At 39.1% G+C, this 20,940-nt stretch overlaps 1 protein-coding gene across 1 annotated transcript in view; it reads right to left on the reverse strand.

The window, feature by feature from the left end:
* LOC307006698 (uncharacterized protein) overlaps positions 1–20,940 on the reverse strand; it is a 125,052-nt gene that overhangs the window by 91,916 nt on the left and 12,196 nt on the right. Inside the window, exon 2 of the mRNA XM_079627916.1 lies at positions 4,133–4,254. Coding sequence (XP_079484042.1) covers positions 4,133–4,254 — 122 coding nt within the window. The remainder of the gene's footprint in view (positions 1–4,132; positions 4,255–20,940) is intronic.

Raw genomic sequence — 20,940 nt, forward strand, 5'->3', positions numbered from 1 at the left:
AAGCTAAAGGAAAACCAAATTAAAATCATAAAATTCATGTTATTTTTTTCAGTGAAATTCATAATGCTGAATGTTAAATAAATAAGTTACAATTACTTTTTTACATAAGTAACAATTACATAAGTAAAATTACATTTTAATATAATGGATATTAAGTTTTATAGACAATAAAATATGTGCACTATTATATTTAAAATGTTTTTTAAACATTTTAAAAGTGCTGCAATGGAACTGCTAATTATTCGGTACAGAAGATACATGCAATATATACACACTGTATATTTAAAATATTGCAGTGCATATAAATATGCATGAATACGTACAAACAAACTGGCTTCTGGTGACGGATCTATATTTGTGGTACCCTGCATAAAAAAAATTATTATTTCAATAAAAGACAAAAATCTGTCACATAAAACGCAATTTCTCTCATTCATGGAATTCTATTTATACTTAATAAACTTATTCAAACTTGCATGCTCTTTTAGATGTATAGGAAAATAGAGAACTAAAACAAGACACGATCAGACTTCCAAAGTGGAATAAGTGAACTGTAAAATAAAGACAAATCCTTCGGCAGTCTTTGTCACATTTGAAAAATGTGTCTTTTGATCACTATAATCTCACTGTGGATTTGGACTCTCTATTTTGGAATACTTTAGGCATGACGGCAGGGGAAATCTGCTGGTTTCAATTTCGTTCTGGAAAACAATAAGCTTGGCTTCTGTGTGTTTGTATGCGTGTATGTGTTTTCATGTGTATGTGCATATGTCTGTGGGCGTCTTGGTGCAGTGTGCTGTTTTGGAAAAGTGTTGTGGGGTCTGTGGTGGACTCAGAGATCCAGTGTTTATGGAAAGGCTGCTGAATAAACAGGGTTTAGTGGGACTTTCAGTGCATCATGCATGAGAAGACAAAAACAGCATTAACTGTCATTAACTGTTGGGGCAAGTGATCACACTACTGGCAGATCGTAGTTATAGTCTAAACAGCGCAAAACAGAGACAGGCACAGTCAAAATGAGTTTTGCTGTCGAGTTGCTTTGCCGCTGCGCTTTCATGCTGGGAGGTCCGGATAATTACGACCATTGCTTTGAAATACAGCTAGATTTGTTAGTATTTATTTGCTTGGTCATTCTCTTAAGTTTTGGCTCTTGCCTCAGAAATCATTATGAGGTGACCGGAAATTATTAGAGACACTTCCCTCATGTCGTTCCAAACGTATATGATTTTCTTTTTGTGATGTTAGGAGAGGAGTGTCTAATCCACTGTTCCGCAAAGTTTAGCTTTAAGCCCAATTAAACATACCTAAACCAGCTAATCAGGGTCTCACTAGGCATACTATAAACGTCCAGTCAGGTGTGTTGAGGCAAGGTGGAGCTAAACTCTGCAGGACAGTGGCTCTCCAGGACCGACTTTGGACACCCCTGTGTTAGAAGATGTTTAGCAGGACATTCTTGCTTCTCTTTTTCATAGATTGAAAGTGGATGTTGCGCTATGTCCCAAATCTTTCGAAGTTGTGTTCATTGGCAGAGTAACAGAATGAAATTGAAATACAATATATATATATATATATATTTTTAATTGTCATTATTCACTGAAAATCTTCTTTTTTTTTTTTTTTGCAGTTTAACATGTTCAAAATATCAGTTATTTTCTGTTATCCTTTGCCTGCGCTACAGAATTTGATCATGCTATCATTCATTAAAGTGCTATGCAATATAGTTAATTTTTTAATCGATTGACAGCACTAATTGATATAGTAAAATCAAAAGTAAATTCACCCTTCGCCCCGGAGTTTGATAGACAGGCGATCTGACCAATCATAATCCGCCATTTTGTCTGACAAAGCAGTCAGGAGAGTTGTAGTAGATAAACAGTGGACTTGAACTTGAAAAACGGTGTGTATTGACGACTTGCTGCGGTTGAAACATCATTCCTTCTGATGTTCATTAATGTTTACTTGATATCAATAACTTAACTAGAAGGAAGAGATGATCGGTTCTAGGCATGTGCCGGTATCACTTTTTCATGCTGCGATTAATTGAGAGAGCATTTATCACGGTATACGGTATTATCACGATATTGTAATTTTACAAGAAAACAGGTTAAAAAAAAGAAACAAACTTCAGTTTTGTCCTTTTAGTAACTTTAATAACTTTTTAATGAACTAAAAGTAACTCAAACATTTAAATACAAATAAATATAAATAAAACAATATAAAATATAAAAGTAAACTGAACAATTATATCCTTTATCTCCCTGAATTGCAGTGGATGGTTGTCACGAATATGAGCGAGCATGTTAGACGTGTTCCCTTGTTTTGCAGCCACTTTCCGTCCACATGTCTTACACAAAGGGAAACTGTCTTCGATCAGCAATCCCTCTGCATTTTTTTGGAACCCAAAATATTTCCAAACATCTGACTTTACCCTTTTTGAAGGGGGATAAATTGTCGGCAGCGTTCCTCCTTCCGCCATTCTTCTTCTTCATGTGAGAATTTGAATGCGGCGCCAGTGCCCGTGGCGCGCACTGCGTGCAGTGTGATTCTACATGTGACGTGAACACTGTTTACATCCGGGTGCGCTCACGTGTTCTGCGCAGCATATACGCAGTGTTTGTTCAAGCGGTTGATGGAAAATAAGCTATAATGCACGTTCTAAAAATAAAAATTTGGATCTATTATTTTTTACGGTATTTTGAAGTGCCCACGATAACAATATCGTGTATATTCATTATCGTGATTTATCGAATTACCGAAAATCGGCACATGTCTAATCGGTTCACAAGCAGCTTTAACTGAGATGCTACAGCAATCTGTCACGACACATTAAAAACCCACAAAACGGTATTTATTGTTTAAATGTCTTAAAGAAATGGCAACATTTGAAAGCTGAGACTTTGTTTCATATCAAAAGTAAACTGTTCTGTCCTGTCTGTCGGCGTAATGTCAGTGTCCTCTCTGCTCCGCAATGTATTTTTCACTGTGTGAGAACATGATGTGTGGCATGACAGCGGCATGGCTTGTTGGACGTAGTAACAGTAACTAAAGAGGCTGGGTCTTTGCGAACAGTCAATAGGGTCCAATGTTATTATGGACCAATCTGACAAACAGCTCTTCTTCAAAATATCTTCCAAAGACAGTGATACGAATGACATGGGGGTAAGTAAATGGCACCATTTTTGTGTGGACTATCCCTTTAATGGTTGATAACATAATCTTTAAGAATATTTTGTTTCCTCTGCTCTAGAATCCATTTGTGCTTGCACAAAGCATGGTTTAATTAAAAAGAACTAACTACAGGAAGTATCGGTTGTTATTAATCATTCCAGTGGGCTATTGATATCTGGAGTGCAGTGATGATGTACGACGAGCCGTGTGTATTTATCACTTTGCCCACTCAAACTGTGCCGGCCCTGGGAGGCTGAGGTTAGGAAGGCCCCCCTACCATCTCCACCTCCAGGACTTAAGAGCCAGAGGAGGGCACATGCACGGTTCGGGCTACAAGACAAAAGACAGGACGCTCCCTCAACCAGGCCATCTGAAGTCTTAATTAACAAGAAAAATTGTTAGGATACAACAAAACAACTATGTTTTCTGCATAGTGTTACATGGCCTCCACTAGGTAGGGAATGGAGAACAGCCTGGGTGGTGAAGAATCTACAAAAGGACTGATGTTTATTGATTTAAACACATCTAGGCAGGCACATGCTTTATGTTAGCTACAGTCTAAGGCTTTTTGTTCAGATCAAGGCTGATTTATACTTCTGCGTCGGACCCCGTATCCACTACGCTACAGGCTACGCGTTGCTTTTTATTTATACTTCTGCGTCGTTGTCCGCGTTGACGCGCAATTACACATGCAGAGGGAGCATGTAAAACCCGAGGTAGGGGTTCTAGTAGACCAATCACAGCGCTTGCGTCGGTGTAGAATTGACACGTTGTTACATTGTTGGAGGTGCACGTCAGGGTATGCCGAAGGGTAAGTGTGCTAGTCCACACAGCCTATGACGTAGCTACGGCGTGAGTTCGACCCAGAACAATAAATTGGGCTTCAGTCCCAGAATGACAACTTGAAAGGGATACCAGCCAGAGTTTTGTAGTGTACTACGGATGACTAAAATGCTGATTGTACCTTTTTGATCCAGGTGAGCAAGCAGCTGTGGTGAGCCACGAGGTTCTTACAATCACAGAAGGTTCTCAGTGGATCCTCACCCACCAGGCCCACATCTCTGCAAATGAAGCACTCGGACTCATCTGTCAAAAGAAGAATGAGAGTTTTAACCCTGAGTATAAGAGCAGAGTTGCTCAAGCAGGAAGAGTCACCAAAGATTTAGATAAGACAAATATATGTTTTTAGCACTTGAGTGATTAATAATGCACATGCACTCAGTGTTTTTTCTTCAATTAAAAAATGTTACACCTAAAGAAGTGAATAATAATTATATAGTGTATATATATACATTAGACGAGGAAGTATTATTGGTAGCAGAGTCAAATCAGTAGATTTACTTATTTTAATGTAATCATTTTGATTTTATTAATCTTATTTAGAAATGCAGAAGTAAATGAACAACTCATACTTTTGTTTTTGTTGGCCATTGTTTGTATTAAGACAACCTTTAACTGTGCAAAGTCTTTCAGAATTTAGGCTAATTTAAACTCAACTATACTGAACTGGTAAGTCTTTTGACATTGATAATTATTATTTTTGTCCACTTTTACGTATTTTTACATTAAAGCTTTAATGTCTACCTGCCTGAATTGCATGTTCCCTGCTGTGTTTTACTTCATCACAAAACTTTATGTTAAAGGGATAGGCCTAGTCCACCCCAGAATGAAAATTGTCAACATGTATCCTCATGTTTTTCCAAAAATGCCTCATCCACACCGCTAGGTGTCAATATAAGTGCATGACATCCATCATATTGGCCAGCACGACATAAAAAAATATCCAGAGTGCACCTTGACACTTGAAAAATGTGACATGAGAACCTCTAGTGCTTAATGGCGTGCTGCAAAACAATTTATAGGCCGAGTGTATGCCCATTACTGAATTTCTGTGGGCGTAATAACAAATTTACATAACATTAGGCATGCACAAGATAATTATTTGATGATGACAAGAGAGAAATCAAGGTGTTTGTCTTTAATGCCTCACCTAATGCTAACTGCTTATTTACTTGTCACTTTGACATTTTGTCACACTAACAGTGATTGACAGAATTAGTTTTTGTCAAGTCATTAATGCGCTCATACTCTCAAAGTGCTGCCGCAGGTACAATCTGAACAGAAAATTACTCACAACTTCCATAAAAAGCGAACAAACCGGGGAGAAAACAAGCAATCACGTCAAGCAATAGTTAACCCGTAATGAAGACTTAATCAACCATTAACACCTGAGTGCTTGCAGGGAAAATAATTATCTCAGCTTAATTTGTTGTGCAAATTATTTATTAATTAATTAATTAATTATGAACCATATGAAGAAGAATAAACTTCGGTACTTCTAAAGAAATAATCTATTCCAGACTGCCTATGAGCCATTATCTGAAGGCTAACCCCAGATATCATTATGCTTAATGTTACTAAATATATATATGCATCTTATAATGTTGTCCTCCATTTTTTTTTATTTGGCTTGTCTGCAGGGTGTCTGTGGGTGAATAGAAAAGTTCCTCCAGTATCTGCCGTGGAGGAGTGCGTGTCTGGATGTCTGCTTTTTGTCACACTAACAGACACTTCTTCATCTAGTCCCCAGACTGCTTGGCTGCCCAGTATTCGCCGGCATATACATCAAAGTTCTGCAAGACGCTGGATGTTAACGTCCAAGAAAAATGCAATTAGAAGATATGCCTATAAGATCCAGCCATGCTATCGAGTATAATGCAAGGGCAGTTGTACAGAAAACAAATGTTTCGTTATAAAAACAACATTATTTGTTTAAATGCATTCCCCAGCCATCTGTCAAATAGGATTTAAATAGGGAAACAAAGCATCCCATGGCATTCAGAGTCATTCATGAAGGGGAAAGTCATCTCGTCTCTTTTATCAGCATATCAGTAATAGCCTTGTCTTTACAGGGCTTGTACAGGACAGGAGAACATATGGTTGAAATCATCCACCAATTGAAGCCGAATCTATGAGGAGATTACTGAGACTTTAATCTTGGGTGAAGACACTTGAAATTAAAGAGGAAGTTTGTTGAGAAGTCAAAGCTATCTGTGACTCCACAGTGGACAATCCCAACATACATGCTGTGTATCACTCTACTACAAGTACACTCAAAAGTCCCTTGGAGCAAAAATAAGTTATTTGAAATGTTGTTGTGATAGTGTAGACTAGCAGCCTTTATGGCATGACATGACATGACATGAAATGGGGGGGGGGGGGTCTGTACAAGACCCTATCACCCCCACAGCTATTCAAATATATAAATGTATCTTATTCAAGCTTTACTTTGATTACGGAGCAAAGTTATATTAAAGCTGCAGTCCGTAGCTCTTTTGGGTTAAAAATTATCCAAAATAAAATAGAGCAAGTACATAACCAGCAGTGTTTAAAACTATCTGCTTGCCTTAGCTCGTTTCAAAACAGTAAGCTTGTAATAATGTTTCTAATTCCAGTGGTACTGGTGGATTTCCGCAGGAAATTCAAGCATGTGTTTGCGTCATTACGTCACATATGTACACATAAAGAAGGTAGGCTTGTTCGACTTGAACCGGCGCTGCACAGACCGATCGGTTTATGACATCAAAGTAGCGCGAGAGCGATTGAAAAGCATACGGAGCGTCTACTCTCTAATCGCTCTCGAGGTATTTTGATGTCATTCGCCGATCGGTCTGTGCAGCGCCGGTTCGAGTCGAACAAACCTGGTGTCTCGGCTAGTAGGCTATATTGCGTGTGAGGATGTTGGAGGTGGAGATTTGTAGCCTTTTCTCACAGCACTTGATATAATTAAACTTTTCAATTTGATGGCGGATCCAGAAAGGTACAAACGACAATCACCAGTGACGAGATTCACCCGTTGTAAAATGCAAAAGACTTTGGAGTGGCTACCGAAAAAAAGAGACTGCAACCGGCCCATGCGAAAACAAGGATAAATATCGGAAGGGCTTTTGAAAGGTGAAGGTTCAAAACGGAGGCAGAGACGGCTTTTTTCTGCTGGACAGGTACGAAAATTCAATGGTTCAAATATGTAACAGCGCTCTTGTTCGCATAATTCATTCGGTTACAGAGTAGGCTACTGAAATACATGTAGTCGTGTAATGTTAATAATTCCACGAATAACTGCAGTTGCAGATTTCAAACAGAGATGGCGACAAAGAGGAAAAGCTACGGACTGCAGCTTTAATATTCTAGCTATTTTTCATAGACAGTAAAAAAATGGACACAGCGACCCCATAGACTTCAACGGAGAAAAGTGAAGTCAATTAGAAGCACTCCCTTCCTGATGGCTGAACGTACAGGGTCAAACTGAGCTTGACGACGTAGGTGTGACGTAAGCAATCTGTCTGACAGTTAAGTCTTCTAGTAGCTGTGCCGAGAGAAATCTGAATTAGAGATGGACCGATTGATCGGAATTATCGAATTATGGCCGTTCCACACCGCAAGCATGAGCGGCGCGTATTTTTTCCGCCGTGCATGTTAATCAATAAGTGCGTTCACACCGCGAGCAGGAGCAGCGCGGCGTCAAGCAGGACGTCAAGTGAGCAGCAGTGAAGCGGGGGTTTCGGCTCCGAGTCTATTTTTGCTGCGCTGCTTGATGGACAAAATAAATATGATTTCACACAAAAAGTGCCCAAACTGCACAGAATTAGCATGTCTAGTGTGTTTTAACAAGAACTGGAGTAGGAAAAGAAAGACTCAAAAAAATGTATAGAAAATGTATCCATTTAAACTTGTTTTTATTATTCAGTTTGGGTAAAAGTGGTGTTTTATAAAAATAAATAAATAAATTGTTTGCTGTAAAGTGGTTAGAAAAAAATGGAACCGGCTAAAATCGATATCGGCACTTTCGGCAGGTCAAACTCAATGAAAAATCGGAATCGGCCTAGAAAATTGTAATTGGTGCATCTCTAATCGGAATCATTCCCTTCCGAATCTTGCAGAGACGGAGAGCGTGAGTAGGAGCAGGAGCAACATTTGGTAAGTATTCTGATTAATTATTTTGTCATTTTGCCTCCACGTCCCCCTGATTGTCTGCAAGCTCCTGTCTATACGGTAATTTCACTACTGGTGAAGACTAGTGGAGGATGTTGAATTGTCTGTGTGGACACAGGGCCAGTGCCATATCAATTCGAGCCGCTGGCTCAAACTGCGGCCTTAACTCCCGCATCGCGATCGGCATCCGACGATGCTAGCGAAGCAGCCGCGCAAGAAAAAAAAAAGTTATTTTAGTGTTTAGTTGCCCTTTAAGGAGACGGAGCTGAGCTCCGGCAGGGTGTGTTGTGGATCTGAGGAGGCGCAGCTGCGCTCCGGCCCAATTTAACCTCTGCATAACATACAGCCTAAGTTAGCTGCGTGACTGTTTACCTGCCGTTTGGCTTCCATAAAGCTCATAAACATAGACGCGACAATAAAGGAGTAGCAGCTAGGCTACTGTTGTTTAGCATACAAACGCTATAACTTCTACATTTCTGAACTATCATCAAACCCAAATTTCTCTACTCGCATGAACTTTCTTTTTTTTTTGCTTATCGTTAAGTGTAGACGCTAAATAAAGCAAACAAAAACGTAAAAAAAAATATATATATAAAAGTGTAGACGCTAACTCACTCACCTTGTAGGCTAACGTTACATGTATTTTTGCAAGTAGCCTAGCTTTACTGCCGTTCGAACAGGGGATATTATCGAACGAAGCCACGCACTGTCCTAAATGTCTCTTATCCCATTTAGGCCGTGGGCCGGACCCCGAAATTGTGAATTTCACAGATCCCTGCCAAGGAACTAAGTGATTTGTTTACAGATGGCATGTAAAAATTCTTATAAGTAGTGTAAATCATTGTTTCCAACGTTGATGTGTGCACATTTTATGAAGATATCGATTTAAACTCTTACATTTTTAAACGGGCAAATTTGTAGAACTACTAAATCGTAGCGCCAGAAAACGTAAACAAATCACCCGTCTCCTTGACAACCTGTCACGTCTCCCTGACAACCAACATATTTGATACAGTAACTTTGCTCTCTTTATAACGAGATCCTGCGATTTAAATAGTCTTTATATACTTTTTGTCTACACGAGCTATACTATACATTGTGTACTTACCGTCAGAACACCTCTAAGGTTATTGATCACCCGTGACATACATAGAAATTTACATAGACCGCATAACAACAAAGCGGGACGCGATTGACAGCCGGTGTGCGACAATATGAAGTGCTGTATACATGTTGCTTCTAGGGCAAAAAGCCCAATAACCTTATTTTCTCAAACAAGTTGGGCATCATTTGTTCAGTGTGCCCAGAAATGGGTTAACCTCAACACTGCTGAGAGTTTAATAGCTGAAAAAGACATAGCAACATTCAATTTAACAGAAACCTGGAGAGCCCAAGATGTGCCAGTTAATGTGGGCTTCCATAGGGAATGCTACATGCTCTTCACCAATAAAGATCACATTGCAAGAGCATGTAAGAGGAGAGAAATGGCAGCCAAAGATACTGAAGGTATGTATCAAATCCATAAATTCTGCAAATTTTCTATTAAAATAATTGTGTATTGATCGTGTAACTTTGGCTATGTATGTGTGTATTGTAGTTAGTTTAAGAAAGTATGTTAAATAAACCTCACACTACCAGTGAATCTTAACTACACAAAGTGATTTTTTATTCATGTATATTTTTGAACACTTTATCTTAAAAATGTTATTGAAAAGCTGGAGATTTAACAGGGGCAAAAAGCATATTCAATATAAGATTACAGTGAATAGTGTAAGGTTGACAATGAATTGAACACAAAAGTCATTTTTTTAAAGGAATGTTTTATTTGAAACAAAGACATTACATGGTATTCTTACAAATCTAAACAGTGAGATTACTAGATTAAAAGTAACCACCTTTGATAAACACATTCTTTGTCATATTTGTCTACCTAAAAATTCATCCTATTCATACTGGAATATATACCAAAATATTTTCTACTCCTCTGTTCTACAGGAGAAGTTTGCAAAGCCTGCCAGACATACCTCCCCCAATGCAGCATGGATGGAGGATCGAGGGGGAATTCTATGCAGTTCATTGGATGACATTTCCACCAGCACCAAAAAGTGTCTTGGAGCTTGTGCATTGCCAGTGCAAAGCATTACAATGTGTGGGGGGGAACTGCACATGTAGAAAGCACCAGCTACCATGCACAGACATGTGTCTATTGGTGCTTTTCCACTGCATGGTACGGCTCGGTTCAGCTCGGAACGGTTCGGCTCGCTTCACTTTTCCACTGCGTGGTACAACTCGACTCGGTACGGCACGGTTCGCTTTAGCTCGGTTGCTTTTCCACTGCAGTTAGTACCGCTTCAAAGTGGGTGGGACTGATCGTTAATAGTTGCCGCCTCTACTGGCTCGGTAGTCACTTTTTAGTTTTTTTTTTAATTTTTAAGTTTGTAGGTCCGGTGGTAGCTGTGTGCGGCTAAGAGCTGTGCTACTTCTTGGAACACTTTTTCATTCCGTGTTGCCCCATCCAGCTCTCGCTGGATCCACTCCTCGGCAACCAACGAGAGGAACGTCTGCACCTCGTCCACTGACCACGATTCAGCCATTTCTTGTTTGATTTTTTTTTTACCTCTTTTGTCAAGTAAATACTCTAAAAACAGGTGCTACCGTGTTGGCTGTTGTCTGGCTATTTAAATCTAGCGAGTTTAGTGTCTCGTGTCGCAAATACAATGACGCTGAAGTGACGATTCTGTCTGACCAATCAGTGATCTGCAGTGTTTTCACGTCACATTTAGTATCGGTACGGTAGGAACCTCAACAGAGGTGGTACCATTTAAAGCGAGCCGAAGCGAGCCGTACCGTACCGTACCATGCAGTGGAAATGCGCCATAAGTGAGCCGTACCGAACCGAGCCGTACTATGCAGTGGAAAAGCGCCAAAGCGTGATGTGCCGTACCGAGCCGTACCATGCAGTGGAAAAGCGCCATATGTAGGAACTGCACCAACGCTGTCTAAGGATGAAACACACAACATTGTGAGCGTGCAGCCATGGCCTGAGTACATCTTTAAATAACATGACACTAATAAAAGTTAATCTGGTTCAAGTTCGTTTTTGTCTGGTGTTGTAAATTCACTAAATAGCCCTAGTTAGCCGTTGATAATCTAACTCAGGGGTTTTCAAAGTGTGTGGCGGGCCTCCAAACAGTTTCAGGGGAGGATCAATGGAAGTGAAACTATTACATTACTTGCATTAGTTATCAAAAGGAGATCACACAGAATAGCCCACATGTGTGAGAGTTCAGATACAGTAGTTTTTGGGAACTGTTTTCCCCTCATCAGGCTGAAACTAATAAATGCCTTAGGACAGACCTTTGTTTATAACTGTTTGGTGCAGTAAGAAGTTATGTTCAGCAATATTAGGCTATTTTGGCTCAAATGTTGAGTGCCTATGGGATAAAAATATAGAATTATGATCCCAAAGGCATCCAGGAATTGAGCGAAACTTACCAAGTAAACTAAAATTGTGGTGGGGGGCACGTCGTTTCCCACGCTTTGTTTGAAGGCACGCAGTCTCAGACTTTGAAAACCCCTTATCTAATGTTTGCCTTAATATAACATTAGCCAACTATACAAAATAAATCCAACGTGGACGTTGCCTCATGGAGATACCGTTAATACGTTGCCTGCTTCACCCAAGTGAGGTGTTCCAAGAGCGTCTGCCTTCTGCCCTACAGATGTCGGCTTCACCGTCAGGAGAGGAAACGCATGCAAAATATACAAAATACAATGTGCGATTAGACAGGAATCAGGAGATAACGTAAGCTAACTATATAACCGTGTGTGTTTTAGACATCTCCCTGCCCCAACATAGCTGATTCAAACTGTCAACTCATTATGAACTATGGAAGCTGTTTATATCATCTGTGTTGGAGCAGGGAGTTGTCTAAAACAGGCAGGACAACGTGTAACTTACTCCTGTAGATGTTTGGGAAATACTCTCGCAGTACATAAGCTTCACTTCAAATAAGATAAATTCATATAACTGTTAGCTGGTTACACGGAAGGGGCTGAACGATGGAAAAAAACTTTAAAACTTTCTTCTTCTGGACGAAAAAAAAAAAACTTCAGCGTCATAGTCAACATTTTAAGACAAATGCAAATAAGCCCTTGATAAACTCTTTACAACACACAGTTAAATAAATAATTAGCTTGCGGTATCCACAGAAAAAAAAAGCTGATCCTACCATACAAAGTTACTTCAGGTGCTAACACTAGCCAACTTGCCGTATACTACATTTAAAACGACAAATAGCTTAGCATTACCCACGTGTGTAGCATTCGGCGAACATATGCCAAGACCAATGCATTCAGACTTTTTACAATGTTTCGGATAATGCTAGTGCTAATCAGTTACCTACCGTTTCCACGATGTGTGGTGCAGCCATACACTGTAGCCAAAAAACGGAGGACTCGCCACTGACCGGCCGCCGCGCCCGCGAGTTCAGTTCACATCCGGGTCTTCGGGCACCGGTTCAAATAATGACGTGATTGGTCAACTCAAGTTGACAAGGTAACAACACGAGCTTTGATTGGTTCTTACTCCGGCTAACATTTTGTGGTTAGCTAGCGAGATTATATCTACGTTATATTTTTAATGTGCAACAATTGACGTTGGAAACAAGCAGTAATGTGCTCAACAACAATTTATAAAGCCAGTTATAAAAAATTAACCAGTTCCCTGGAGGAGATCTATCAAATCGAAAACTAAAGGAGAAAAACAGACTTGGCCCACTGCCTAATTTGTTTGTTTCGTGGGCTGTGACACACAACTGTGAGTCTGTGTAATATGAATCGGTTCGAAACTCTCCTATGATTATGAAAAGCCTGATTCATTCTAATGAATCGGTTCAAATAGTTCATGAACAGATTCGACTCCCTTCAAGTAATTTAGGTCATTTTAACAGCTAAATGCTGCTTTTTAAAAAAATATTATAGACAAAATGTTTAAAGACATTAGGTATACATTTTAGTATAGATATTATAGGTTTTTTTTTTTTTTTTTACTTGCACATCTATAATGTGCATCCCAAATTGTGTAGCCTGTCCACTTTTATGCCATTTTGTATAAGTGTGTGTAGTTTGTTCACACTGAAAATTCCAAAAAGAAACTTCAATGATGCATTTAATTAACCAAAGAAGAAAAAGTGGACCGTTGGACACTTCATGCACTCAAATGTCACAGGTTTAATTATGTACTGGAGAGGCAAACGGATGCTGGATGACAAAATAACTGTAGCATATAAAATTCATACACTAGATGGTTAAATACCTATATGAGTGCACAAAGTACATAATTTGGGACACAATAAAAATCACCATGAATTCAAAACCATGACTCGCTAACTAAGACCCTTAGTTACTGTTACTATTTACGACAAGCCATGCCGCTCTCACGCCACACTATGTTCTCACGCAGTGAAAAATGCATCGTGGACCAGAGAGGATCTGACAACGCGCTGACAGACAAGGTTACTTTTAATATGAAACAAAGCCTCAACTTTAAATTTGATATTTTTTTTTAAGAAATGTAAACAATAAATACCGTTTTGGGGCTCTTTAATGTTCCTGACAGATCGCTGGAGCCTCAGTTAAAGCTGCTTGTGAACCGATCATCTCTTCCTCTTAATTTATAAAATAAGCATGAATGAACATAAGAAGGAATGTTGTTTAACTGTGGAAAGACGTCAGTGCACTCAGTTTTTCAAGTTCAAATCCTCCAACGTTAATCTACTAACTCTCCTGACTGCTTTGTCGGACAAAAATGGCGGATTCGGCGGATGGTGGATAATTATTGGTCAGATCGCCTGTCAATCAAACTCCCTGTGAACGGTCAATTGGGAATAAAAGACTATCGCATATTCCGTTTCATGCTGACTTTAACAGTTGCAAAGTAAGTTCTTATTTAAATGGTGATTTTGGATTCAGCTTTTGCCCCTTTAGCTTCATCATGTAGTTTTTTGTCAGCAACTTGTAGTGTAATGATTTCCCCTGCGCTTGCCAACGATGGCACTTGTAATTAAGGTTGCCTACGTATACCCACAGATTCTACTGTGATTTTCATCATTCTAGAGCATGAACACTTAAAACGGTTGTCCTTTGCTCAATTGGCACAGTGTTGTTGGCCGAGCAGGAAAGATTAAGTCATGTCAAAAAAAAGTTAATGCTCCACCTTGACAGTGCGAGTCAGTGAGTGTGTGAGAGTTTGTGTGTGTAGGCGTGTGCTCACATTGCAGCGAGAGAGAGGAAGTGTGTGCCACTCAAGCTGTGCAGTAATGAGAAGACTAACACGCACGTCTCATCCCATGACTGAGAAATGACCCTTCCCTCCCTCTCTCTTCCTCTTTCTCTCTCATCAGATCCTCCCTCGCTCAGTGAGGTGTTTATTTAATGCCACTGTGACTGAAGCTTTTCTTAATTATGTTAAATACTGTCAGCCTTGATCAGACTCTACACTTAGCAATCACAGGTCCTCCCCTTACCCCCATCAGAGAAGGGCCGCGCACACACACGCTAATGAATACAGACACAGAAGTGCTAATGAAGGCACTCGTATGTTAATTGTGGAGACACACAAGCGCTGACAGATTCGCTTAGTCTAACTAACCCAAAAACATTATGAACGAGTAACAAAATAAACATTTTTTCAAATAAGTCCTATTACACTATAAAAAAGAGAAAAGAAAAAAATACGGTATAAAGGACAGTGGATTACCTTTACACTGGACAGTATTGGATGGGGATGGTGGGGACATACGATACTTAAAGAGGACCTATTATGGTAAAAAAAAATATGTAATTTCTTTAGTGCATATGGTTTTTGTTTGAGCGTGAAAAAGGTCTGCAGTTACAAAACAAAATGGCTACTCCAAAGGGAATTATTCCCTATTATATCTACAGTATAAGCACTGTTTCTGAACTCACTGAAACGCCTCAGTTGTAGTCTGAAATTTTCTTGTGGGAATGTACAATATTCTCAAAATAAAGGGGGGCATGGCCTGGCTTATCACAGTCACCGTGATTTTGCCATGTTCCTGGATCAACATATTTTGTTGATATTGGAACAACATTTCTGAGAAAATGTAGTTCTAACCCTATCTTTACCCTTAAACCTAACCCTACCCATAACTCATCCCTAAAATCAGAGCGAAATGATAGGTGAAAACACTGATGTATAAGCGCCTAAACCTGCAGTTGTAAGCCTAAACTTGATTTAAGTTTGACAGATGATGTGTTTCAGATGAATATTACTTATTTAATCAATTTTACAAGGGAAACAATTATTAAAGTTAATTAGTAACTCTTTAGAAGCCCACAAATCTGGATGGATCACAGGCCCCCAACTGTTGCAACTATTAGCCAATCAGCTGTGTTAAGAAAGAACAATGGATTCATCCCACCTACTTCTGTCTGCCTTGGCTTGACATAAATGAAAATGTAAATGGAAAGAAATCTCAATTCAAGACTTATCTTATCCGAGAAACAGTATCTTCCAAAATATTATAATATCCACAACTTTGACAGACATGTGGAATGATAAAATCACAGAATTCACCCTGGCACCATGTGTACACATCCATCTGTTACAACCCTGACTTTTTAATCAACAAATTACAGATTAAAGAAAATAAATTGAAAGTAAAAGGTATCGCTCACTTTGAAATTGAAAAAAAAAAAACAGCCAAAAGTTCACTGTCTGCAGTATCTAGAATACATTCATTTATAAAAATGTCAGTAAAAGCTAAAACCAATATATCAAATAACTGCAGATTTGGTAGTGAACCTCAACAAATTGGCAAATTCCCTTAAAGTCCCCCTGTGGTGAAAATCAAGTTTTTAATGTTGTTTATAATGTCTATGTGGTGTTTTTTAATTTGCTTTAAAGGAGTGGTAAAATGCCATTTTTACAAGATGTAAAATAAATCTATGATGTCCCCTGTGTGTGTGTGTGTGTGTGTGTGTGTGTGTGTGTGTGTGTGTGTGTGTGTGTGTGTGTGTGTGTTTTAGCACAAAATACTCCACAGATATTTATATATAGCATGTTAAAGTTGTCACTTTTTCAGAGTTTGCAAAAACACACCGTTTTGTGCCTGGCCCTTTAAATGCAAATGAGCTGCTGCAGAGGGCGGGGTTTCAAGAGCTCATGTGTGTTAGCAGCTCCGATTGCCTGACGCAGACACACTAAAATGACAGAAACTGTTCTGCCTTTAATGTTAAAACAGAGTCAGACAAAGATGGAGAGACTCAAGAAGAAGTGACAACATGTAGAATGCAACAGGACGTCTCTGAATGGTTAGTTGAGGAATTTATGTTGCTGATGTGGAGTTAACTATCTTCAATTAGGATGTTCTGTCATGGTAATCTATAAATCGCTCGTATAGGAACTGTTGTGAGATGCACACTGAGTGACTTTCTATTGCATGTGAAAAGACAGATGCTAAAGTTTGAGCTGACTCACAAAAGTACTCTTATACAACAACTTTTCCTCTTCTCAACATGGACTGCGTGTTCCCAGGAGCGGGGTTTATGTACATTTTAGGGTTGCTGATGTCACTAACCCGTGAGGAATGTTGTGTAGTCCCTACCAGTCGTTTGTTGTAGTCCTTTGCTTTGAACTTTGAGCATTGTAACTTTGCAGATGTTGTTAACAAAAGTTAGAAAAGTGAAATCATACTTTACCACCCCTTTAAGACAAATCATGTGCAAATTCATAACCATTGCTGAGTATTTTCTCCTTAAAACTGTGGTGAGCCAAAGATATGAAAGTCTTCGCATATTGTTAGGGGTAGTCAAGTCAAGTCAAGTCAAGAATATTTGTATAGCGCTTTTCACAATACAGATTGTATCAAAGCAGCTTCACAGTATTAAATTAAAATAATAATAAAACGTCCATGTTTGGTAATGCTAATCAATAGTAATATTGATTGATTCATTAAATTGAATATCCCCAACTGAGCAAGCCAAAGGCAACAGTGGCAAGGAAACGAAAAACTCCATCAGGTGACCTAATGGAGAAAAAAAAAAAACCTTGGGAGAACCCAGGCTCAGTCGGGGGCCAGTTCTCCTCTGGCGGTTATGAACTAGAGGCCGGATTTAACTGTAAGATTAAAACATTTATATGAATGCCTGGTTAAAGAGATGCGTCTTTAATCTAGTTTTGAACTGGGAGAGCGACTCTGAGCAACGAACAGTATCAGGAAGGCTATTCCAGAGTTTTGGAGCTAAATGTGAGAATGCTCTCCCTCCTTTGGTGGACTTAGATATCCTAGGTATAACCAAAAGCCTCGAATTTAGCGATCTTAAAGAGCGCGATGGATTATAGGGCGATAGAAGATCCGTTAAATAAACTGGAGCTAAGCCGTTTAGGGCTTTATAAGTCAGTAACAATACCTTATAATTAATACGGAACTTTATAGGTAACCAGTGTAGAGATGATAAGATCGGTGTTATATGATCATATTTTCTTGATCTGGTAAGAACTCTAGCGGCTGCATTTTGGACTAACTGTAGCTTGTTTATTGAGGATGCAGGACAACCAGCTAATAGAGCATTACAGTAATCTAGTCTCGAGGTCATGAATGCATGAACTAACTTTTCTGCATCAGAAACTGACAGCATATTACGTAGCTTAGCAATGTTTCTAAGGTGGAAAAATGCCGTTTTTGTAACATATGAAATATGATTTTTAAAAGACAGGTCGCAGTCTAGTATAACACCCAGGTATTTTACTGTAGAGGATAAAGTAGCAGGACATCCTACTATGTTAAAGTTGTATTGTGAGAGGTTTTGTGGGCGGTCTTTTGAACCGATGAGTAGTACCTCCGTCTTGTCTGGATTTAATAGAAGAAAATTACGCGTCATCCAATCTTTTATATCTTTAACACACTCTGTCAATTTTGATAATTTAGCGTTTTCATCCGGCCGTGATTAAATATATAATTGAGTGTCATCAGCATAACAATGGAAACTAATTCCATGTTTCCTTATAATATTTCCAAGTGGCAGCATATATATTGAGAATAATAGAGGGCCTAGCACAGATCCCTGCGGCACTCCATAGTTTACTGAAGTTATGATCGATTTTTTTCCATTTAAATAGACAAAATGGTAGCGGTCTGATAAGTATGATCTAAACCAGCTTAATGCTTGTCCTTGAACGCCAGTATAATTTTGTAGTCGATCTAAGAGTATTGTGTGATCTATAGGTAGGCTATTCTGTGTATAATGTCTGTTTTGGCTGGGTATTGCAATTGTTTTAGATCAGTTTTCTGTGTTTTGTTTCATTGGTTTTTCACTGATTGATTATGATCTCCACCTGTTCTCTATTTTGTTGATACTTACACCCGCGCCCCGGCCCAGTGCCTTTCTTCACGAAACAACTCATCCATTATGTAGCAAGCACAATCTCTGGCTCATCCTTGCTGAGACCAGGCTGTCGCCTATAAGGATGGCCCATTGGATTGTGGATGCCACTGCCTTGGAATACCAGCCCCAATTAATGCCTAGTTCACACTACAGGATTTTAAGCCCGATTTAAGCCTGATTTGCAAATCGTTGAGCTCGCCGACAGGTCGGGTTGTTACCGCATGCAAATCGCGGGGGATTAGCGGCCGATGAACGCTCGCCAATCTGTTATGAAAGAGCCAACAACGCATCAAAGACGCTCGCAGACGCCTCGCAGATGCGTCGCCAAGCCCAGAAAAATATCTAGCATGCTATATCCGGAGCTGTCGCACGACTCAACCACATGTGATGTCATGAGCTACAGCCAATCAGAGCAAGGCATGGGTTGAGGTCACCGGGAAAATATGCGGGGGTTTTTTTTTTCAGAGCAAATAATCGCGCAAACAGTTTGCAGCACTAATTTCTGTCTGACGTCCATATTCAAACAAAGACTCGCGTGTTGTGTACTTGTGTTCTTCTTCGCTGGTAGTGGCGTGCGTGCTGTATTGCGTCATTTCCGGTTGGTTTTATCGCGTGATTTTTTGTGACAAAACGTGGTTTGTAGACAAGATATAATCATTGGATGACAGAGTTGTTGTCAACTCGTGTAGTGATTTACGTCCTGTTGCAGATCAATCACGTTGTGTTGTGTGGTGTGCTCAACAACTTGAACACTCCTGATTTCACAGAGAGCAAGTCATGTAGTGTGAACCGCACAGTTCAGCCCAGCCCGACGTTTTAAAATCCTGTAGTGTGAACTTGCCTTAAGGCGTGCCGTAACTTGCAACTGTAATTCTCACCCCTGTCCACTTAGTGGCGAGTGCGCTCTTGCTGACTTTCAAGTTAATGGTAGACGAATGGCTTTTCTGACTTACCGGTATGTGACATTGTTTACAAGCTGTTTTATTGTGGTTGAAACACTGATTGAGTGATTACATGAGATGAGAGACATGTACGGATTTCAGTAAGTTGGACTGTATCTTTCAACATATTTTCTGATGCTCAATCATATTTATTTAGTTCTGTAACGTAGTAAAGGGAAAGGAATGATCGCATTTACTCGCACTTTACTTCGCTTGAACTGAGGCTACAGTGATCTCTCACGCCACATTAAAGAGCGTCAAAACGGTATTGATTGTTTGAATTTTGTTATAAAATGGACAGAATTTGAAAGCCTGAAAATATATGAAACTTTTGTTTCTTATCAAAAGTACAAAACACAAAGCTTATTGCGATTTATTGGACAAACATTCATGATGAAACCTGAAAAGTGGCTCACAATCTCTGTTCAACTTTCTCTTCATAAATAAATGCATAGTCTAGCCTATATGCTTGTCCTGTAAGTTTGTGAACTTACAGAGCATGTTAAATGGCTTATTATCATTAAAATACTAAAAATAAAATGACATTTAACAATAGATTATGACTGAATTTATACGAACCTGTTCGTCAAAATGATGGACAATGCGGAAGTCTAACGTTACCTCTGAGATATATAGCCTATATATATATATATATAAACTTAAAAATTAAGTTTTGTACACATTTCGGTATATGGTAAGATGGGGGAAGATGCCCCCCTTAATTAAGAACAATGTGGACTTACTTTTAAATGTTAAAGTTTATAATGTGCAGGATGATGATGCATCAGTCAATCTGTTATTATATGAAATAAATAGAAACATTTGCTGATATAGTTGTTGTAACACAAAATATCAAAAATTAAAAGAGGGGTAAGATGGCCCCTATGGGGTCTAATTTATATATTTACTTTTTTTACTCCACAAACATAAAAAAACATTAATGTCTCAGCAAGTTGCTCATTAATAAATAAAATACTTTGATATTCAACGTAATACAATATCATAGATCACTATTTTTTGTACCTCAAAACGGTTTCGGCTGACTAAATCTGACAAATGTTGATATTCAGATGAAATGGTAAAATTACAAATAGCGTAGCAAATCATCAAAAGTGCTGAGATGAGATTTTGTGCCATCTATGGTCAGAAGAAAGAAAAGGTGGGTGGGGGAGTCATCTTGCCCCAACCAACCCTTTATAGGCCTATACAAATGTGTGAGTATGAGAGAGTGAGTATACTGTATACTGTACATGCACTACATACTTCACAGAGAGATGCATCATCTAATCGGCCCTGAGCAATTCATGTCCTTCCCTAAAACATCAATTAAAGACGGAGTCTTGAGTGATGACATTCCCTTTATTAATCGTATCATGTGTCATAACCTGCTCTCCTGGCTGCAGAACAGCATCATTTGGACACATATTAA

This window comes from Phoxinus phoxinus (assembly GCF_949152265.1).
Source record: "Phoxinus phoxinus genome assembly, chromosome: 11".
NCBI classification, from domain to species: domain Eukaryota; kingdom Metazoa; phylum Chordata; class Actinopteri; order Cypriniformes; family Leuciscidae; genus Phoxinus; species Phoxinus phoxinus.